This window comes from Myxocyprinus asiaticus, chromosome 46 (assembly GCF_019703515.2).
Source record: "Myxocyprinus asiaticus isolate MX2 ecotype Aquarium Trade chromosome 46, UBuf_Myxa_2, whole genome shotgun sequence".
NCBI classification, from domain to species: Eukaryota; Metazoa; Chordata; class Actinopteri; order Cypriniformes; family Catostomidae; genus Myxocyprinus; species Myxocyprinus asiaticus.
Window position 1 is genome coordinate 27,760,688 of NC_059389.1, and position 24,029 is coordinate 27,784,716.

The window sequence follows — 24,029 nt, forward strand, 5'->3', positions numbered from 1 at the left end:
AACTAAAATTTGTTAAGTAAAGTTTCAATTTACACATTTTAATGGATAGAACTCAATGAAATCAAGTTTTGACAAATTGTTCAAGAATTGTATTGCTTTAGTTCATTTTAATTAAGTAAATTGAAGAAGCAAGGTCTTGCCCCCCTAGATTTTCCAGGCATAACTACCTGTTGCACCCCAATATACCCCTAAAGGCTGCATCCTAGTACCGGCCCTGAGGTCCAGGCATGTTTTCATGAGATTCACTTGTATGATCTGGACTCTGTCCCTCTGATGCCCGTTCTTCCTTCCGCTCTGTGACTCCTGTGATGTATTGGTTTTCTGCTCGGCTTCCTTCTTTAAGTGTTGCACACATTGTGGGCAGAGTTTCAGCCTTCCTGCCAGACTACAAAGCAGCTCACTCTCCACGGGTTTCCTAAGAGAGATCAGCTGAATCCTGGCCTCCTTTATTCCACATGAGCTGTTGTTAGCCAGGGAAAAGCAACGGCCACAAATTCACGACTTGACTTCCTAAATTCCACACTGGGGATCCTTTCAGGATGAATGGGTGCATGTTGTCAGTGGATGTGGGGATTACCCCGTAGCACTCTGCTTTCAGCTGGTGTCCTATAGATCCTGTTTACCAAGAACTGCATCAGTAAACATGGGATAAACAATGTTTAGTTTTGAGAAGTGGAAAGGCTGGGATTTAAACTTTTATATGAGCACAATGGCTATTTTGGAGTATTTGGCTTTTCTTTTTTCTTTTCTTTTTTTTTTTTTTTCCAAAAGAAATCCAAAACTCATATTGCAATGTTTATGCATGAATAATTATTTTAAATGCACACATCATAGGTCCCATGGAGTGTGTATGTAACAGTGTGTGGCTGTGTACGCATCAATCATGCCGCGCGCTCGTTAACATTCTACCCCACGAGATGCGGCGCCTGCGCGGCCTTTTCACCATGTTTCAATCCTCTAAAGCGAGTTGAAGAGAGGCAGTTCAGCTCTCTGTTCGTGCGCTAACTGAAATGGATGGAGTAGAGAGGAAAAGGACAGAGGCTCAGAGGAGCATCATGAAAGATAGCGGGAACAAACGAGACTCCAGCATCCCCGAGCGCGTGACACTCAAGAAGGAGATAGGACTTCTGAGCGCGTGCACGATCATCATCGGTAACAGAAGTTTTCAACTTTGTTTTGTTTGATATGAACTGTTTTAACGTTAGGAATTATAAAGACAAATTAATAATATAAATTCGCCCTCCCGTTCATATCTCCAGCTATGTGGAATTTTATGGCCTATTTGAAAGATGTTTTATGTGGGCAACTACACTAAAACACATTATGACATTTCTTGTCATATTCACATGCAACTGTGCATTATTATTTATTAGTATTATTCATCTTGTTCGATTTTAAATCTTTGTTCATTATAAATGTATTATTAGCCTATTATTAATTACTAACAATATGGCCCTATGCAGTCTTTTAAAGTTTCATTGCTTAATGCCTTATTAAATAAATAAATGTCTTATAATCTGTTTTATTGTCTGAAAACAAAAGATTCATAGAATCTTGACAGTTTTAACAATGTTAAACATGACAAAAACATTTACATATGCAGTTTATTCTTAACTTTATAAAGTTAGCCTACTTAATGAGTCTCAACATTCAGAGTTGGGGTCTCCTGGCCCTCTCAGTTGTGTTTGTCCTCTTGAAAGAGGCCGAATGAAAGCTAAAGATTGTTCTCTCAACTTCTGATGGCAGCTGGGGCTTTGACAGGCAGGAGTAGATTATTTATGCCTGCTGTTACGTAATCTCGTTGTAAGACACTTGGGTGCTTGAGAGAAGGGCTGCCAGGAAGAAGAGTGGGGGGGGGGGGGGGGGGCTGATCATTCTGTCTATTTTAACTCTCACAGGTACTGCAGCCAGTGTGGATGTTATCTGGGGAAGTGCTTCTGCATGTTTGTTTCTTGACTATGCCGCTTCTCCTGGGGATTCTGTGGGTTTACTGCTACTGTAATGAAAAGAAAATATGGATTATTCATTTTGTTTCATCACTTGGCAGCATTTGTTTTATTACCTTTAATTTATGCTGCTTTACACATTATAAAATTGTCTGTAATTTTAACGGTAAAAGAATGTAAAAAATACTACAGTAAAAAAACATAATGTTAATTGGTTAACGGGTAGTTACCTTAACATATACGGTAAAAAATTCTAATAAGTTATATTTAACAAAAACAATACATGTAATTTTATGGTAAAATATTGTACAAATATGTTTTTTAGACACAAAAAGTCAAGTCGTTTTTATTTGTATAGGGCTTTTCACAACACACATCATTTCAAAGCAGCTTTACAGAAAATCATGCATTAACAGGAAATTAAAAATGAAAACTGTAATATTTATAAAGTGTTACAGTGATCATTGTGTAGACTGATTAAATATGATTGTAAAATGTGTATAGAATTTAATAATTAAATAATAATTGTATTTAGAAACCCAGTGAGGAAGCCGAAGGCGACTGTGGCAAGGAACACAAAACTTCATAAGATGTTGGTTAATGGAGAAAAACAACCTTGGGAGAAACTAGGCTCACTGTGGGGGCCACTTCCCCTCTGCCTAAACAACATGAATATAATGCCAAAAATACTTATTTCTGTGCAGTGCAGGTCATGGTTTTAAATTATTAAACTAAGTAAGTGTTAAGGGTCAGTGTTTAAACAAAGATTTTGTATGAACTGTAAGATTAATGACTAATGTCTTTGAAGTTCATCCTGGATTATCTGCAGAAGTTCATATAAATGCATTGTCCTTTGTTAGTTGGCTGATGAATTGATAGTCTATGTATTCCATTTCAAGAGTGTAGTCCATCATTCGACCAAGGTGATGCAGGCAGAGATTAATGTATGATTTTACTGTAAAATTAACTGTAAAATGTATATTATTTTTAACAAGAGAATATAAAAGTCATCATGTGGCCTTTTTATAGTAACACTGTAAAAAATGTCCGTATTCTAACCGTAAAAGACTGTAAAAATGCTACAGTAAAAAAAAGTTAATTGGTAAATGGGAAGTTACCTTAAAATATATGGTAATAATTATAATATATTTAAAAAGACAATATATGTAATTTTACAGTTCAGTGTTGTAACAATAAAATTTCTCACATGCAAAAAGTATGATTTTACCGTATAATTAATGGTAAAAATGTATATTAGGTTTAACAAGAGAGTGCATGTACTTTTTACAGTAAATTATTGTTAAAATTATGGTTAAAAAAACAAAACAATAATTGGGCGTTCCCACAATTCCCTGCATGACCCAATTCATTTCATTATGTTTTATGGGAATAGTTATGTTTCTTCTTATTTTTAATATCAGTTATGTACATTGGGGTGTTCTGTGTTATATTTGATGTAGTTTAGTAAGTATAATTTTAATTTCACATGTGTTACCCTGATGGTGTTTGGTGTTTGTGTGAGTGACACTGAGCACTGTCTCTACGTTCATTGGTCATTTCTTCTGGAAGAGCCTCTATTGATGAACTTCATGTCATCAAGTGCCTTATACTACAGTGATTAACAATACATTTTAAAATGAAATGCAGACTTTTATAGTTTCAGAAGGATAGCATGTCAAGTTTCATTTAATAATATAAATGTAGTATATGTAAAATATGTAAAATATACAGGCATCAAAATTACATCCTGTAAAGCCTGAAACATGTTCACCATATTGTTTACAGTAAAAGTTCTGCTGGTATTTTACCGTAAATTTAACTGATTTTGTTTTACAGTTTGACTTTTATTTTACATAATTTTATTACAGTAGGTTTTTTTACTGTATTACAATAAAACTACTGTTTTACAATAATGCAAATCACTATTGAGAAGAATAGGAATTACAAAAGCATAAAAGGACTGATGCATTAAAATAATGAGAATTTGGGGGGAAATTATCTTGAAAACAATGTCACAATGAAAGAAAAAATGTCTTAATAGTCCTAAAATTAGGCATTATTTTGTTAATGGAATATATATATATATATATATGCCCCCTAACCTAACCCTTTCCCTAACCTTAACTGTGAATGGAAGTGACGCCCCCTTATGGAGTTGGCACAACCCTCTTTTGGAGTAAGCACGGCCCCTTCTATAGTAACTCCGCCCTCTTTTGAAGATTCCACCCTCATTTTTAGGTCTCTGGCCTGAAGCTATGCCTACTTGGTCGAGTTCAGCTTTCTGGTCATCATTCATAACTGTTTGCGCCAACAAAGTACGTTAAGTGCTGTTGCTTTCTTCTTCAATTACGATATGTTATGTTTATATTTCTCCATAAAATGCCTTATTTCTCCATAAAACAGTTTAACCATGAATAGAATATTTAGAAGAGAATAGATCATTTTCTCTCAAAGATTACATTTTTACTCCACAGACAGTTAGGTGGGGTTCCTGTAGCTCAACTAGTAGCACTTAACACCAGCAACACCAAGACCATGAGTTCAATTCCCAGGGAACACACAAACTGATAAAATGTATACCTTGAATTCACTGTATTGGATTACTGCTTTGGATAAAAGCATCTCTCAAGTACATAAATATTAAGTTTTGGGTTAGAACATATGGTTTTAAAATATGCATTCTGTTGACTGTATTACATCATATACAACTATAACTCACTTTTGGCACTCCTCTGTGGACATTTCACCCAGAAACTGGAGCTCACATGTACTCATACATTCAATAACACTTCCAGCTTTGGACACTGGTGGCAGTTGTTCGAATTTCGATAAAACTTTCAACCTACTGCCACAGAATTAGTGAGACGACAGGTCAATCAATGGCTGTCACAGTTATGTAGTTTTAAAAGTCAACATCAAAACGAAATTGACCCTGTACACTTTCTTAATACACATTCTTTGTCTTATTGTGAACGATTCAGTGCACGTTATCCCAAATAATAAAAAAGTCTGTCTTTTAATATTTAATCAAAATGTAACTACTTGCTCCACCTCTGACACAACTTTTGTTTTCGGTTAACATCACAAATTCTATTTTATTATTAAACCTCTCCCAACCACTTGATTCCATTTTGGTATGGAATGCACTTTTTATTATCTCATTTGGAAAGACTTTTCTTGTGAATGTCATTGGTTGCGAATGCTATTTCATGTTGACTTTAAACATCTACTGTAATTATTCATAGTCATATAACGTTATTTATATGTCCTTATTTTCTCAGGTAACATTATTGGCTCAGGAATATTCATCTCTCCTAAGGGGGTTCTGGAGCACTCAGGTTCTGTTGGATTGGCACTGGTGGTGTGGATGTTAGGAGGGGGTGTAGCTGCTCTCGGTTCCCTCTGCTACGCTGAACTAGGGGTCACCATCCCCAAATCTGGAGGAGACTATTCCTACGTCACTGAGATATTTGGTGGTCTTGTGGGGTAGGACACATCCATATATGATTAATTTAGAGACAAACAAAAAGGAATTTGAGATAAAAAATAAATAAATAAATAAATAAATAAATAAAATAAAATAAAAACAATGAAATCCTGTGGTGTGACATGCTATATTCCATTAAAAACCATTTTAAATAGCATTTTGCTTACTTTTAATATTATGCATGCATCTTTTTTTAAAGACCATATTAATTAAGAGACTACATGGGATATTTGTAAAATGTATTTGTCACACTGCATGATCAGTTACGTGAAAAGAGCTGGTGAAGACAAAAAGGTGATTAAAAATATTGACAAACTTCAAAAGAAATGGTGAACAGTTACAGCATCTAAAATATACACTTTTCTTTAAATCTTCGTATAAATTTTAACCTAAACTCTTGATGTGTCAACTGCCCATTTGTTGTGTTACTGTTCCCTGTGTTGTCCAGGTTTCTGCTGTTATGGAGTGCAGTGTTGATCATGTATCCCACCACATTGGCAGTCATAGCTCTCACTTTCTCCAACTATGTGCTTCAGCCTGTTTTCCCGCACTGTATTCCTCCATACATGGCCACACGCATGCTGTCCACGATCTGCATATGTGAGTGAGACTTTTATGTATTTTATTTATTTCTATAAACAGCCTGAAAATGCTACTGAATGATTTTCAAGCATGTTTATAAAACCTATAAACTGCTCTGTTTATATGAAACTGTGTCATTTGTGGCAGTCATTTAATTTGAAAATGTTTCTGATTTCAACAAATCATATTTTCCCACCTCAGGCCCAATGCACCAGAGCTGTAACTGCCACAGATATTGGGGGACCAACCCTTAAAATATAAAAAATTAGTGGTCAAATTAATGTGCTTAAAGGGATAATTCACCCCATGAAATGAAATTTCATGGGGTGAAATTTCTCTCATCATTTACTCACTCTCATGCCATTCTATATGTGTATGACTTTCTTTCTTCTGCAGAACATGAACAAAGATTTTTAGAAGAAAATGTAAGTCTCTAAATGCTGGTGAATGGTGACCAGACCTTTGAAGCTCCAAAAATCACATAAAGGCCACATAAAAGTAATCCATAAGACTCCAGTGGTTTAATATATGTCTTCTGAAGCAATCCAAACACTTTGGGTAAGAAACAGATCATTATTTAATTCCTTTTTACTAAAAATCTCCACTTTCACTTTCATAATGCAAAAGAATGGGAAAGTGGAGATTTAAAGTAAAAAATTACTTAAATATTGATCTGTTTCACACCCACCCCAATCATATTGCTTCTGAAGACAATGTTGATTAAGCCAGTGTTCACTGTGTTGGCGCGCCTCAGAGTTTCTCCACCTGTGCCATTCTTTACAGAGTTATAATGACTTGACGTTCTCCCAAGTTAGTGATAGTTCAGGTCTCTGGCGCTGCTACTTTGCGGTGCTCGCGAAACGGGCTGCGCCACAAATTGCTGCTCTGGCCACCAAGGTCTCTTACCACACCAGTAACGCAAGAAAACACGTTAAAGGTGCATTCAATAACTTGTATTTGTGTCATCTTGGACTTACACTGACACCTAGTGGCTTGGCAGGTGTATTGGCATCCCGGTGTCTGTTAAGTGACACCCTTGGTGGGGGCCTGGCTAGCTCAGCGAGTATTGATGCTGACTACCTCCCCTGGAGTCATGAGTTCGAATCCAGGGTGTGCTGAGTGACTCCAGCCAGGTGTCCTAAACAACCAAATTGGCCCGGTTGCTAGGGAGGGTAGAGTCACATGGGGTAACCTCCTCGTGGTCGCGATTAGTGGTTCTCGCTCTCAACAGGGTGCGTGGTAAGTTGTGCATTGATCGTGGAGAGTAGCATGAGCCTCCACATGCATAGTCTCCGTGGTGTCATGCACAACGAGCCATGTGATAAGATGCGTGGATTGACGGTCTCAGAAGCGGAGGCAACTGAGACTTGTCCTCTGTCACCCGGATTGAGGTGAGTAACCACGCCACAACGAGGTAGTGGGATTTGGGCATTCCAAATTGGGAGAAAAGGGGATCAAAAAATACATGAAAAAAAAGTGACACCCCTGGCTAAATTTGTCAGGAATTCGCTTCACTGTCTCAATTCTGTCTCAACAAGCCTCCAGCTTCCCCTGTTGTTGACAAGCTGGGAATGAGAACAAGGTCATGGTGTGTTCATTGTTTGTGTTGCTGTTTGGTCTGTGCCATGATTGTCACATTCCAACAAAGTTTTAGAACCCCATTGTGATTGCTCAAGGCATGAGTCTTCTCTATGTGCTTCAGTTCACGAGGATGCCTGTATTGGCTCAGTGGAACAAAACCTCCTTGCCAAGGACGCAATAGAAATTGTACCGGCGTGTGATGCACAGAAAGGCATTTTCAACCGTTATTTTCTGATCGCCAAGAAGGATGGCGGGCTGTGGCCTATTTTAGACTTAAGACCCTTGAATAGGACTCTTGTGAAGTCTCCGTTCAAGATGGTCACTCAGAGATCTTGTCTCATGTACGTCCTTTGGACTGGTTTGTGTCAATCGACCTGAAAGGCACACACATCGGCTTGTCCCTAGCTCCTCGCACATTCACGAAATGTGTCGATGTGGCGCTCGCTCCACTGAGGCTGAGCGGTGTCCATGTTCTCAGTTACCTTGACTACTTTTAGAGCAGTCGGAAGCACAAGCATGCAAGCACAGGGACCTGCTGTTTGCACATTTGGAGCGTTTGGGCCGAAGAGTGTGTTGGTGCCCAGTTATTAAGCTTACTTCATGAGAATGAAACTTGACTCTGTGACTGTTAGCGCATGACAGACAAACGCACTCAATCTATTTTCAGATGCTTGACCAGCTTCAAGCCAGGGAAAGCTATGCCGCTGAAACACTTTCAATATGCCTTGGGGTTGATGGCCTCTCCAGTGCTGCGTCAACTCGAAAGTCCCTCATCATTGTTGGCAACACGGTTGCTTTCATCTTGTAGTGACGTGCTGCTGCCTAGCCATGCTAGCTATTTGGAAAATTCCTGTGTTTCATCAGGAAGGCAAGGCGCCTTTTCCCCTTTCGAGCCACAGGATACAGTAAACTTACGCGTACTCTCTCTAAAGACTGCACTGCTACTGGCTTTTGCCGTCTTGAGGAGCTTCAGGCCCTTTCGGTCCATGATTCTTGTTTGGAATTTGGGCTTGGCTTGCCAAAAGCCGTTCTCAAGCCTAGGGGAGGTTTAGTGCCCAAGGTATAGGCCACTCCCTTCAGGGCTCAGGTGATAACCATACTTTCTCTCCTCCTCTTTCTGAAACAGACAAGGCACAGAGATTGCACATGCTCTGCCTAGTGAGGGCACTGCGCATGTATGTTGACCGAACAAGTAAATTTAAGCTTACAGATCAGCCCTTTGTCTGGTTTGGAGGCTGTTCAAAAGGTTTGGCCATCTTCAAGCAAAGACTTTCTCACTGGGTTGTCGACACCATTGCACTCACTTATGATTCGCAAGGAATGCAGGGTCCGTGTCCTTGCAGGACATCTGCCTGGCTGCAGGCTGCACCTCACCTAACACCTTTGCCAGGTATTATAACTTCAGTGTTTCATCTCTCTCTTCCCAGATCAACGCTGTGAAAGAAGGACTGATTCTTAAGTGAAAAGTAACGCTTAATGTTCTACTACCCTGTTGGCTAGTGGCATTACTTAATTTGTCTTTGACCATTTTGAGTTCAGTTCCTCACTGCAGTGTGGATGGGACATCTGTACAGTGTTTCACTACCCGGCATGGCTAGTGTCACTGTATATTTCTAACAAGAATTGTTTATTGATGTTTTCCTCTCTTCTTTCCTGTCATTCAATATGAAGGGGAGACAATGTCAAGGACTTTCTACCCTAATGGCTAGTAGGCTTTGTGCGTGCGAATCAGTAGCACGGCGCAATAGTATGCACTTTCCCATAGCATCAGCGACTAACGCAGCATCGAAGAGACCGACTTGAAAGTGAACGTATTGGTTATGATTGTAACCCTGGTTCCCTGAAAAGAGGGAATGAGACGCTGCGGATGCATGCCGCACTACTGATTTCTCGCTGTTAAGGGGCAGAGAAATGCACTCTCTTCCCTTCAGTCGAAAATCCTGATGAAATGGTGCTCTGCTCCAGTTATATGCCCGCGATGACGTGCACATCAGGGGTGGAGCGTCAAGTGCCATTTGCCATATGATTGCCAGAGATCGTCACTCAGAGATCGTCAAGGCATTTTTATTTGTATAGCACTTTTCACACTACACATAATTTCAAATCAGCTTTACAGAAAATCATGCTTTAACAGAAAATGAAACTGTAATATCTATAAAGTCTTAGAGTCATCACTGTAGTTTGATTAAATATGATTGTAAATTGTGTATAAAAATAAATAATTAAATTATTTATTGAGATCGTCACTCCTGGGTTTAGTTTCCCATAGCGCCAGCAACTGCAGCGTCCCCTCCTTTCAGGGAATCAGGGTTACATTCATAACCAGTACGTTATTTATTATTATTAACCCTTAGCCTAACTGAAAATATATTCAGGGGTTAAGGGTTTGAAGGTCAGTGTAAAAATGCCTAATAAGTTAACGAACATAAATAGACAAATATCATCATACAACACCACGTTATTTACAGCTTAATTACAACGTTTTTTTTTCTGTAAAAATTAATCACTGTGACTTTTTTCTTATATCAGAGTTGAACTTTTGAGATTAAAAATGCCAATGTAAGTGTAAAGAAAATGAAATACTTATAGAAATGGTAAGAAATATACCTCTGCTTGAACTAATTAATCTTAAAAATGTTTATGATGTTGCGGCTGAATAGAAGGTGCAGGGACAAAGACAAATCATAAAATCAAAAATTTTGAAAAAAGCATTTTGAAAAAAAAAAATAAATAAATAAATATATATATATATATATATATACCACAAGCATGATATTTTAATTTTAATTAATGCTGCATTTATACACACACACACACACACACACACACATATATATATATATATATATATATATATATATATATATATATATATATATATATATATATATATATTTAATTCTATATAACCCTATTCAAATTTAATGGTGAGAAGTGGTGGCATGCAAATTGGCTAATATTACGATGAAAAACAAATATTTAAAATGAAATTAATATTTTGAATGTTTTATCTTATTTAAATCAGTAGTAAGTCATAGCAACACACATAACACACAAGTGGCACCTTTTCCTCAGAATAACCCAGTTACAATTACAAACATGAGGTGAAATGACAGCTTTTGGGTTCATCAAAGTAAGATTTAACAAATTCATTTATTTTGCACAGTTAAATAAGATTTTACATATTCATTTATTTTGCAAAATCATTTTAAGAACCTGTTAAGTCTACCAAATTAGTGTTGTATGATGCAGGAAATAATATTGAAATCGAATACTTGTGATTTTGTCCCCTGGCTGGGTACAAATGAGAAGGTGCCAAAAGCACTTGACTCTGCTCAGTGATGGAGGTGACAGGGCCAGTAGCATGTGATTGCTGCATTCGCCTGTTCTGAGCAGTTATTCACACAAACCAAAACAACAACAACAAGAGAGCTTCAGGAAGGCGAGGCGCTCCATTTTTTCACAGACCTGCTCCTTGCTCTCTGCTTTTGTTCTGACTCATTGAAAGCTATTTGTTTGATTGGGCTTAAACAGGGGCAACATTTTTCTGTCCTAGAGAGGGAAAGTGAATATGAAAGAGTACGTAAGAGAGGGACAGAGTGGCACTGGCTGTGATGGATGAGTCCATTCAATTACAATTCCACACTGTTTTCCTGTAGCATTCCCACATTTGTCTCGAGTGCCCTGTACAAGCTGAAACTCAGTCCTTATTTTCTAATGACAACAAGTTTAAAATTTTACAACATTCACAAATATCATCAGCCATTTTCTTTGGAAAACTATATATTTTAAGACAGACGACCTTATGCCTTATTAAGTGAATTGTTAATGGTTAACTTGCGTGTTTACTTACAACTAGTAATTCTGTTCATATAGTCTCTGTGTGTATTTGTGTGTGTGTGTTTGTAGTGTTTTTGACATGGGTGAATTGCTACAGTGTGCGCATGGCCACACGGATCCAGGACGTGTTTACAGTGGGGAAACTTTTGGCTCTGGGGCTCATCATTACTGTCGGACTCATGCAGATCTATGAAGGTGAGAAAGTAACTGATGTCCATGCTGACATAGAGAGCAGAGTGGCCGATGGCCGATATTGTACTAATTTATGGGTGATTATTCAATTAGGTAAACTTTTTTCTGTCCTCTAGAATAATTTTAGAGAAACAAATGCTTTAAAAATTGTGGTTTGTGCAGTGTTGAAATGTAAATTTGTCAGTATTTGGGGTGCTCCACCCAGACTTTTTAATGTCCCCTTCAGAATAAATGAATAAAAAGTGCTAAAATCAGGAAAATTCTACTTTGCACTTTTTGCTAAGAACTTAAAAAATAATATTTTCAATGTGGTGTTTATGTGCTCAATTTGTATTTTTATAACAAAGAATCGCTGTCACCAATAGGGCTGGGTAAAAATATCAGATGCATTGCGTGTGCGACCAAATTTTGCACTATGCGACTAAAAATATCTGTGATTAGCCACCTGTGATTGAGTAGTATAGTGTTGAAGAAGTTCAGCACCCAGATCCTTTCACCGAGTGTTGAGGGTTAAAGTTTGGTTTAACTTGTTCAGTATAATGTGTGTCCAAAGAAGAGATCCACGCTATCAATGTGTAACTGAATTTCTAAAATAAAAATCACATTTAATTTTAATCACACATATCACAGATGCTATGGAAAGAAGCCATTCAACTTCTCTCTCGTTAATATGCACAAAACAAACTATTCTGTGAGACCCTCAATGAACTGCCCCTATTCTTAAAGAGACAGTACCGCTTTAGCAACTGTTCTCAATTTAAATAATTTTATTATGCATGTAAACAATAAACATGTAACAATATATATTTGCAATATAATATATGTAATTTCAAGACATCATATTTATGGACAGAATAAATGGTTTTGTACATTTTTAAGCTAAAATGTGACCAAAATGATGAAAAACTAATGATATAATAACATTTGTCAAATTTATATTATATCAAAATCCACTTGAAGGTTGATCAAGACCATGATCATGATCTTTCTTTCAGGACAAGTGATAAATGTCTTAACATACAGTGGCAAGTAAAAGTATGTGAACTATGGAATTATAGTTAATTTGTGTATAAAATGTGTCTTAAAATCTGGTTTGATCTTCATCTAAGTTACAGTATTGAACAAACACAATCTGTTTTAACTAATAACACACAAATTATTGTATTGCTCTTGTACATATTGAATATATCATTCAAACATTCACATTGTTGGTTGGAAAAAGTATGTGAACCCCTTGGCTAATGACATCAACAAAAGCTAACTAGAGTCAGGAGTTGGCAAACTTGACATCCAATTAATTAAACAAGATTGGAGGTGTGGGTTAGAGCTACTTTGACTTAGAAAAAGCACTCAAACATTCTTAGTTTGCTGTTCACAAGAAGCACCTTCTCAAAAGACCTACGATCAAGAATTGTTGCTTCGTATAAAGCTGGAAAGAATTCAAAGTTATTTCAAAGAGGTCCACAGTTAGACAAATTGTCTATAAATGGAGATTTAATACTGTGGTTACTCTCCCTAGAAGTGGCCATCCAGCCAAGATGACTCAAAGGGCACACCGCAGAATGCTCAATGAGGTAAAAAGAACCCTAAAGTGACAGCTAAACACTTGAAGGAATCATTGGAACTGGAATCTCTGTTCATGAGTCTACTATATGGAAAACATTAAACAGGCATGGTGTCCATGGCAGAACACCACAAAGGAAGCCACTGCTTTCCAACAAAAACATTGCTACGCACTTAAGTTTGCCAAAGACCACCTTGACACTCCACAATGCTACTGGGAAAATGTTTTTTGGACTGATGAAACTAAGGTTGAATTGTTTGGGAAGAACACGCATCACTACGTATGGCGTAAAAAGGGCACACATACCAACATGAAAACATCATCCCAATGGTTAAGTACGGTGGAGGGAGCATCATGATTTGGGGCTGCTTTGCTGCTTCAGGGCCTGGATTGCTTACCATCATTGAAGGATGAATCTCCAAGTTTATCAAGATATCCTACAGGATAATGTCAGGGTGGCTGCGTGCTAGCTGAAGCTCAGTACAAGTTGGGTGATACAGCAGGACCCTTAACATTGAAGTAAATCCACCACAGAATGGCTTCAAAAAAAGAAAATCCACCTTTTGGAGTGGCCCAGTCAGAGCCCAGAACTTAACCCAATAGAAATGCTGTGGAATGACCTCAAGAGGGCCGTTCACACCAGACATCCTAAGAATATGGCTGAGCTGAAGCAGTTCTGTAAAGAAGAATGGTCCAAAATTCCTTCTGAACGTTGTGCAGGTCTAATCCACAGCTACTGGAAATGCTTGATTGAGGTTATTGCTGCCAAAGGAGGATCAGCCAGTTATTAAATCCAAGGGTTCATTTACTTTTTCTACAGCACTGTGAATGTTTGATGGGATGTGTTTAGTAAAGACATGAAAGATTATAATTGTTTGTGTGTTGTTAGCTTAAGCACATTGTGTTTGTCTATACTTGTGACTTTGATGAAGATGAGATCACATTTTATGACCAATTAATGCAGAAAACTTCCAAAGGGTTCACGTATTTTTTCTTGCCACTGTATATGAAACATTGTTTTAACATTTTAAGTTGTTAAAAATGCCCAAAATTGATAGATTTGGAACTCACACAAGGGAAACAACCACTTCTGTTAGTCAGTCAAGCAGACCAATATTTATTGAACAGACACTTGTATTCAAAGTGACTTGCAAATGAGATGTATATCAATCTATAACTACATGAAATTGGGAAATATCTTGTACTGTATTTCAAACATCCCCTGCCTTGACATCACATGTCTGTTTATTACATGTCCAATTAATAAATCTGTTTCTGTGTACTCAGGTAACTACGAGAGCCTGACTCCACAGGTGGCATTCACATTTACTAAAGCTCCAACTGTAGGGCAGATTGCGTTGGCTTTCCTTCATGCCTCCTTTGCCTTCAGTGGCTGGAACTTCCTCAACTATGTTACAGAGGAAGTGGTGGATCCAAGGAGGTTAGTCAGATATCACTATTAAAACATGCCTGGCACAAATGAACACTTCCATACTAGCTGGAATGTTTTATCAGCAGTGTTGGATGTAATCTCATTACAAAGTCAAAATAATTACTTTTTTAGTGCAAATATTCAATCTGTATAGTAAAAATCACAGACATTAAGCTTAGTCACATTATTTGATAGATTTAAAGGTGCACTCAGTAATTTTTATGCATGTTGTCTTGGACTTACACTGACACCTTGTGGTTTGGATGCAGCATCATTCAAACGCAATAGCTTTCAGTTAACGATGCCATTATAGAAATTCACTATTCACAGTCAGCCATGATTTATTTAATTTATGAGTGAAAGTGTCCAATAATAGGGTGATTACTGAGATTAAGTGAGTAGTATTCGGCTGGTCATGTGATTCTAACATGGCAGCTCCCATGAGGAGACCCTCTCCATGTAGAATAAAACAGCTTTTATAAGGTCAATGATATGACTGGAGTCTTCATTTTAATGTAAGTGGTCATGATTTCCTATACGTATTCCAAAATTACAATTCATGTCTTTAGGAGTTAAACTTTTTTAATGAGGAAAAAAATACTGGGTGCACCTTTGACTCTGTTTATAGTGTAATGGAAAAGTACTTTCAAAATAACACTTTCATTTTGATTCTTAAGTGTTTGTTGTTAGAATATCAGATCATTTTCATGTCCCCATTCATCACCATTACATTAGGTAATGTAGGGAAAAAGGTCTTTGTGCCTCACTTTCTGTTCAACATTGTTATTTCCCCTTTTTTTTTCTTTTTTTATTTCTTTTTCAAATGGTTTTGTCAAGCTCAATAGTGTTTTTTTTTTTTTTTTTGCTGAACATTGGGTGCACACAGTTTTTCTAAATAAATTTTAATGCCATAAAATTTTATGACATATTAAAGGTGCAGTATGTAAGATTCAAAAACCCTTGTTATTAATGACACCTGTGGCCGTTAAGTGAACTGCGGCCAGTTACCTGTTGCTCGTGCTCGTGCACACACTCCATAGGGATGTGAGCGAGTATCGACCAAAACAATGACATAACGTACAAAGAGACTGAACGTGATTCACTGACATCATGCTGACAGATGAGGTAGCATAATTAAAATTACACAGTTATGATTGTTTTACTACAAACTTTGAGACTAAACTAAAACTACTTATTAGCTAATATAGCATACTGAAACACACATACAGCTACATACTACCGAACTATAACAGACAGTTTACTGTTGCACTGCACTGTTATGTTGCACTATTGTATGTTTTGTATGTCATATGTTGTACTACGATCAAGAAACCAGCATATTTGCTTAAATGTATCCTGTATACCTGACTTTTAGTATAAAGAGAAGATTATTTGAAAGTTACGAAGCAAGGTAGCTTGCAATTCATCAGCGTTAGCAGGCAAGATCAAGTTAGCTAAAATGACACAGATCAATCCTTATGGCACTATATTTCACATGCTTTGCAGTTATGTAAGCTTACCTGTCCAATAAGAAGAACGCCAATTCAGGGTCGGTTTTGATCCCCAAAACCGAATGAAGCTCCCTCCAGGAATCAAATGCCCTGCCGATGTTCACTCTAGTTTTCGCTCGACCACGATCACGTTCCCACTTAGCCAGACGGGATTCAGTAGATAAATGTTTTTTTTTTGTTTTTTTTTTTTTGGCTTACTCAGAGTTTGTGTAGGAGTCGGTGTTCTGCTGGGAGCCAGACGTTTGCTGGATTCCATCTCTAAGATAACGTTACCTAGTGTTGCAATTTGTTGTCACTGTTGAATAGCGGAAGAGAAGCACTGAGGCAAGGCTCTCGGGAGCGAGCATAAACGTCACATCCTTTGGATTTTGACCCACTCCCTTCGCATGAAATTCAGTCTACAGGCTTTAATAGGAAACCAATGAAGCCCGGAAAGAACTAATTTTTTAAGCTGCATTACAAGCTGTTCACACATTGGTAAAAAAAATGTGAGTATTACATGAAAAATGTTACATACTGCACCTTTAAAGTGAGTGAGTAAATTTAACTTAAACATTTCAGTTAATAAAGTAACTTTTACTTACAAATCTGATGTACATGAACATTTTATATGAACATTTCACATTTTGAACTTTTCTTATAAACGCATGTTTAATCATGTATACCACATGGCAAATGGAAGTCTTCCACAGATAAGCTCATTGTATGCTATGTATGTAGTCCAATAGACAACATCACCTTGTATTACTGGCAAAAAAAAAAAAAAGATACAGAGCTGCGCACGCATTCACAATATTTTTTTATTTGATTTTTTTTTAATCTTGAATGGTTAATTTTGAGTAGAAAATGAACTTCAGACTTCACAAAACAAGAAGCTACCAAACGTAACAACAAAATCGAAAATAAAAACGTAAATAAACTTGAAAAAAATTAAACCATGCATTAATAATTCAAGCCTGGTGCATGCTGGGAACACCAGCTTCAAAAGCTAATTAGAATGTACTTATTTTATTTGCCAGTGAAATGTACTCAAATTAACAAATAAATATGACAAGGTTTTCAACTTTACGATTGATGATGACACATTGTAAAGATAACAAATAATCATAAATAATATTTACTTATAAGTTAGATCATTCATTTTTGCATGCTTGAATTGAGTACAAATGTACAATTTGCTTAATATTTTCAAGTTCACACTTAAATTTATTCAATGTAGAAACTACTTCATCTTTTCTGCTTTATTTACTTCACCACAATTTTTTTTTAGTGTGTTAAAAAATAAAAAAAACACTTATCATCAATGATTATATATTATATAATAATTTTCCTTTTACGTAATCAGGAGCCTTTATCTACACATGCTCTGTGATGGACCATCAAATATGTACGTTTAAATGCATATATATATATATATATATATATATATATTTTTTTTATTCAGGAATCTGCCACGAGCCATATACATCTCAATTCCGCTGGTGACATGTGTGTACACTCTCACAAACATCGCGTATTTCTCCTCCATGTCTCCTGAGGAGCTGCTCTCTTCCAACGCTGTGGCTGTTGTAAGTACAGGCCCTTGATGCATCAGATCTTTATTTAGATTTTATTTAATTAGCATAATGTGCATGTGTGTGTGTGATTATTTATCTTAATTAGTAGTACTCTAATTATGTTGGTGATACGCCATATCTTTGTCATGTCTAATAGACATTTGGTGAGAAACTACTCGGGATGTTTTCCACCATCATGCCGATCTCTGTGGCACTCTCCACTTTTGGAGGCATCAATGGTTACCTCTTCACCTCCTCTAGGTGAGCGAAGTTCTTGCTTTGCACCTGTTCCTATTGAAAAGAGGAACTTTTTGTCACATTGACCCTTTGATTTATGATGTCCATGACAGGTCTTATTTTTGATTTCAAGTAAAAAGAAATAATAAAGGGATAGCTTATACTTTGTCTTCATTTACTATTCATTTACATTTTGCTCCATGATACGGTTTGTAACGACATCAGGTTGAGTAAATGGTTACAGAATTTTGCTTTTTGGGTGAACTATCCCTTTAAGATATTTTTTTCCTTTGTGATTTATTAATTCATACATCTGAGGCCTTATAAATTAAAATTGTTGGCTACATGCAGGCTGTGTTTTTCCGGGGCAAGGGAAGGGCATTTACCCAGCCTTCTGGCTATGATCCACTTTAAGAACTGCACACCGATCCCAGCTCTACTAGTCTGTGTATGTCACTTTATCTTTTCATAAAAGAACATAAACCAAATAATATGTTTATGTTAAGTAAAAATAAAAAAGTTTTCTCTGGGTGTAACCTTTATTAAATTCTCTCTTTCCTATTCTTTCTCTCTTTTTGTCCTTTATTCTTGTCTTTCAGTGCACTGCCACAATCGTAATCTTGTGCATTGGAGAAACTCACAGCCTTATAAACTATGTGTCTTTTATCAACTACCTCTCTTATGGAGTCACTATTGCTGGTCTTCTGTACTACAGATGGAAGAAACCAAACTTATACAGACCCATCAAGGTACAGTATTGTGTAAAAAGCCTCTTTATGTGACATATGTAAATGTCATGGAGGTAGAATAAGTCTACATATTAAAACAAAATGGTACAATAAAACAGCATATGCAGCATATTCATCTCATTTACTGCAAAAGAGTGCAACAGTCTGATTCCAGAAGTAAAATCCCATTAATTTTCTCCTTAGGCGAGTTGATTATTAACGACAACTTATAAGCTTTTAAAGACAGACCTGCCGTGAGCTCAGAGGTTGTTAATCAGTGGTATGCTTCTGTTAAAGCCATCCGTCCATGATATAAACATTGGGCTTCATTCATGAAACATGAGCAGAAAGATTCTTTGTGTAAACCATTTTGATGAGGAGGAGGGCATTGCTGGACCGTGATGGAGCACGGTCAGCACAATCAGCTGATCAGCGGGAGAGCGAGATAAGGGGCGCCCGGAGGCGCCGGTTCGAGAGAGAGAGAGACGTACGTGTGTGTGTCTGTTTGTTTATGTTTTATGTTGTTTTAAGTTCTTTTATATCATTAAACCTTTATGTTGACTGTTCAGCCGGTTCCTGCCTCCTCCTTGCCCATCCGTTTACCTGTTACAATCGTTCATAAAGCTGTTCTGATGTAAATTTTTGAATTAATGAAAGTTTTTGTATTTTCAAAACATTAGTTGGTACAAACAAAATTTACACCTGTTCCCAACCACGTGCAAATCGTGACATCCGAACGTGTTGTGTTCTTTCAGGCAAACTGACATGACTACATTTTGATAGATGTGAAATTAAATAAGTAATGAAAAAATTTACTAATAATTAAATGAGTGAAATTAACCACAAAAAAAAAATAACATAAGTTTAAAAAGAAGAACAAGAAAAGCCTTGTTTCCTTTTTAAACCACATTTAGAAACATGTTTTTGCTGCTTGAATTATATTTTATTTTTTTCTCTCCTTTTCTCCTCAATTTGGAATGCCCAATTCCCAATGTGCTCTAGGTCCTTTATATATTTCTGTCATTTTTTATTAAAATATGTAATTCACAATGCTTCATGAGATTGTAGTCAGGAAACACATTAAGTACACAGTCTTGTACTTTTGTCTTTTTGTCCGATTGTCAAATACTTTTTTGTTACAAATCAGCGTTTGAAATGTTGTTATTCACCTGAGATGGTTGGTATGATTAATTTCCTATAACCTTTTTATAATGAAGGATTTATTCAAATCCATATGGGAAAAAAATGACAAATACTTCCAGAACCAAAAATATTATTATAGTGCTAATAAAATTGAAAACTTTATTTAGGTTTCTGTCTTCTATCTTTTTATTAGTAACATTACTGGCAGAAATTGTATTATGAAGTGTATGAAGCATCTGCTGATATTTAGTGGCAATTACTTCTTCTTCTAGCACTTCTTCGTGACAGCAATGGCTCAAATGTGAGTGTAAGGGGGTTCGAGGGAAAGGAGGAGGTGAGAACCGGCTTGAAAATATAAATAATAGTGTAATAATAAACTTAAAAACACACAAACATAAACACATGCAGGGCAGCTGCCTGTAATTCTCTCTCTCCCGAACTGTCATCCCCGGCCGCCTTTATCCCTCGTGCGCCCCATCAGGCTGATTGGGGACCGGGCATGCGTCATTCCAGCCCGGCCCCGCCCTCCTCGGCTCTACAGTGAGTGTTGCCACCTAGTGGACCCACTAATTAGTGCAAATAACTACAGGTGCATCTGCATTCTGCGCGTTCGAAGACGCATGGTTTGAAAAATCAGGCTGTGCACATTCAGCACTCGAGCACTCTACTGATGACGAGATTTGCATCATGTGTCATGTACACGGATGCTCAGCATTCACATCTGACTGAAGTATACTTTAGGCTTTAGTAGTGACTCTCAATTCCTTTAAAAGTCATTTAAGCTTTGAATTGCAGTGGACTCTTGATGATCAGGATGTGCCAAAACACAGTAATGTACAAAAATCGATATTTTTCTTGAATTGCACTCACGGTGTCCCTGATGAAGTGTCCATGTCTATTCTCTCATCAGGTGAGTCTGTTTGTTCCAGTGGCATACCTGCTGTTCTGGGTTCTGCTGCTGGGCTTCAGTCTACACTCAGAGCCACTGGTTTGTGGAGTGGGACTGGTCATCATGGTCACTGGAGTGCCCATCTATTTCCTGGGAGTTTACTGGAAACACAAGCCAAAATGCGTATATAATTTTACTGGTAAGTTTCACTGGAGAAATTGGAAATTCTATTTAAATTATTGGTTCTGTATAGATATAGACTGGTGGCCAAAAGTTTGGAATAATGTACAGATTTAGCTCTTATGGAAAGAAATTGGTACTTTTATTCACCAAAGTGGCATTCAACTGATCACAATGTGATAATGTAACTTCTTAAACTACTTCAGAGAGTTCTCATCAAAAAATCCTCCACATGCAGCAATGACAGATTTGCAGATCCTTGACATTCTAGCTGTCAGTTTGTCCAGATACTCAGGTGACATTTCACCCCACACTTCCTGTAGCACTTGCCATAGATGTGGCTGTCTTGTTGGGCACTTCTCACGCACCTTAAAGTCTAGCTGATCCCACAAAAGCTCAATGGGGTTAAGATCCATAACTCTCTTTTCCAATTATCTGTTGTCCAATGTCTGTTTCTTTGCCCACTCTAACCTTTTCTTTTTGATTTTCTGTTTCAAAAGTGGCTTTTTCTTTGCAATTCTTCCCATAAGGCCTGCACCCCTGAGTCTTCTCTTTACTGTTGTACATGAAACTGGTGTTGAGCGGGTAGAATTCAATGAAGCTGTCAGCTGAGGACATGTGAGGCATCTATTTCTCAAACTAGAGACTCTGATGTACTTATCCTCTTGTTTAGTTGTACATCTGGTCTTCCACATCTCTTTCTGTCCTTATTAGAGCCAGTTGTCCTTTGTCTTTGAAGACTGTAGTGTACACTTTTGTATGAAATCTTCATTTTATTTTGGCAATTTCAAGCATTGTATAGCCTTCATTCCTCAAAATAATGATTGACTGACGAGTTTCTAGAGAAAGCTGTTTCTTTTTTGCCATTTTTGACCTAATATTGATCTTAAGACATGCCAGTCTATTGCATACTGTGGCAACTCAAAAACAAACACAAAGACAATGTTAAGCTTCATTTAACAAACCAAATAGCTTTCAACTGTGTTTGATATAATGGCAAGTGATTTTCTAGTACCAAATGATCAATTTAGCATGATTACTCAAAGATAAGGTGTTAGAGTGATGGCTGCTGGAAATGGGGCCTGTCTAGATTTGATCAAAAATGACTTTTTTCAAATAGTGATAGTGCTGTTTTTTTACATCAGTAATGTCCTGACTATACTTTGTGATCAGTTGAATGCCACTTTGGTGAATTAAAGTACCAATTTCCTTCCGAAACAGCAAAATCTGTACATTATTCCAAACTTTTGACCACAATGATTTAATGCATTTATATACATAACCCTAACCCATATATGTAATTTTTAATTATTTAAATATAACTATTTATAATTATTTCATCATTATATATTAAATTATTGTTATTTGAGGGGCTCTCAGTAAATATTTATATAGCAGCATGCCATGTAATTAATTTGATTAAAAATTTGAATCAATTGACAGCACTATATATATATATATTATATATATATATATATATAAGAATAGGTTACCCAAAAATGAAAATTCTGTGATCATTTGGTACCATTGATGTCAAACCTGCCGCAACATGTTGGAAGTTTGAATGAGATTTTAGAGCTGCGGCAGAGAAAAAAAAATCGTATGGCTTCAGGAGACTTGAAATATAGTGCACAAGGTGTATGGACTACTTTTATGGCGCTTTTATGATGCTTTTTTGAGCTTGACCGTGACTTGTTTTTGTATGCTTTCATTCTATGGGAAAGAGCTGCTAAACATCTTTTTTTTTTTTTTTTTTTTGTTTCATGGAAGAAAATGTAATACAGGGTGGAACAATATGATGACAGAGTTTTTATTTTTTAATTAACTAATCCAACAAATGATTGTTAAAAATAATGATCGTGAAATTATTAAATGAGTTTGTGTATTAAATGTTATTTTTGTTACAGAGTGGGCTACGTACCTGGGACAAAGAGTGTTTTTTGTTGTCTTCCCACAAATTGACCCTATTGAAGTCACAGAATGGACTGACAAATCTTCCTTCACGAGCAAGGCTTCTGGACCTCTTTGAATTGTGTATTATTTTAATTTGCCTGTTTATTTGTTTAAAAGGGCAACTACAAAGGCTTGTAGGAGTAGTAAAACAAAAAATCAAACAATAACCGCCTCATTTATTTCAGTGGGGAATCTAGTGGTGTATGTTTCTAATGGTTTAAGTGGCATCATTTCAGAAATTATGGATTGTACCATTAAATTGCTTCAGTTTTTTGTTAGGTGTGTTTTTACAGGACCAGTGTTTCAAAACCCTAGAATTTGCTATGGTTGTTCATTTGCAATTGACATTCCTGTGTTGACACATGGGACATGTACAGTACACTTGTGAGGTCTTGCCAACAACATAACAATTTAAACAAACTATGCATGCCTCACTGATGTAAATACATTTGACATTTTTCTAACAATAATATTCACTATTCACAATTTTGGTCTCCAGCATGAAATCATAATATTACATCACAAGACATTTTACTGTAATTATTTTTATCATTACTATTTTCTTATTCTTGCATAGAAGGTTTTTTATTAAGACAACAGAGCAAGAGAAAAAAATCTTTAAAATACTGAAAAGAGGAATGAAGAGAATATATCTCTTTTTGGATGATGGCTATTAAAATATGAATAATAAAATTAGAGAGGTTTATGCTTAAAACAAGTGGAAACCATGTAAAAAAATATATATATATATATTATCTTTTAAGATATTTTTTTGTAAATAAAACATTTCTCAGGTAAATGTAACTTTAAAGGATGTTTAGATATTTTTTTAGTTACCAAAACAAAACTAGTGCTTCCAGACAGTGTGTTTTAGGGCCATTTTCTGATGTTTTTGTCTATACATGTTGGAATTTAATGAACGTGCCATGGAGTGTAATTAGTAAAAATAAATACTAGCTAATAATTTTGAAGACTTTGAAAGGTGTTGTATTAAGTATGTATCATACATGATGAAATAACAGTTATAATATAGTAAATATGAAAATATAAATTAACGTTTGGCCCTTAAGCCTAACTATAATCTGTAATTGTTAAGTTTGCTGCATTCAAATAATAATAATAATAAAATATAAAAGGCACCGCTGGGATTCGAACCCAGGATCTCCTGTTTACTAGACAGGCGCTTTAACCAACTAAGCCACGGCGCC

At 36.5% G+C, this 24,029-nt stretch overlaps 1 protein-coding gene and 1 non-coding gene across 2 annotated transcripts; one reads left to right on the forward strand and one right to left on the reverse strand.

Moving 5' to 3' along the window:
- The first annotated feature begins 868 nt into the window (after positions 1-868).
- slc7a10b (solute carrier family 7 member 10b) lies at positions 869-23,747 on the forward strand. Its single transcript, XM_051690370.1, has 11 exons — positions 869-1,152; positions 5,228-5,432; positions 5,882-6,033; positions 11,506-11,631; positions 14,480-14,633; positions 17,580-17,703; positions 17,849-17,952; positions 18,280-18,376; positions 18,528-18,677; positions 20,710-20,887; positions 22,776-23,747. The coding sequence occupies exons 1-11, from the start codon at positions 1,011-1,013 to the stop codon at positions 22,895-22,897; spliced, it is 1,554 nt and encodes a 517-aa protein (XP_051546330.1). The 5' UTR covers positions 869-1,010; the 3' UTR covers positions 22,898-23,747.
- Positions 23,748-23,955: 208 nt separating this feature from the next.
- Positions 23,956-24,029, reverse strand: trnat-agu (transfer RNA threonine (anticodon AGU)). The gene has a single exon. It is a non-coding gene; the product is annotated as a tRNA-Thr (tRNA).

Coding starts and splice junctions, on each gene's coding strand:
- slc7a10b (XM_051690370.1), top strand. CDS start 1,011: ATGGATGGAGTAGAGAGGAAAAGGACAGAGGCTCAGAGGAGCATCATG. Junction 17,704..17,848: donor CTTCCAACGCTGTGGCTGTT/GTAAGTACAGGC, acceptor CATGTCTAATAG/ACATTTGGTGAGAAACTACT. Junction 17,953..18,279: donor TACCTCTTCACCTCCTCTAG/GTGAGCGAAGTT, acceptor GGCTACATGCAG/GCTGTGTTTTTCCGGGGCAA.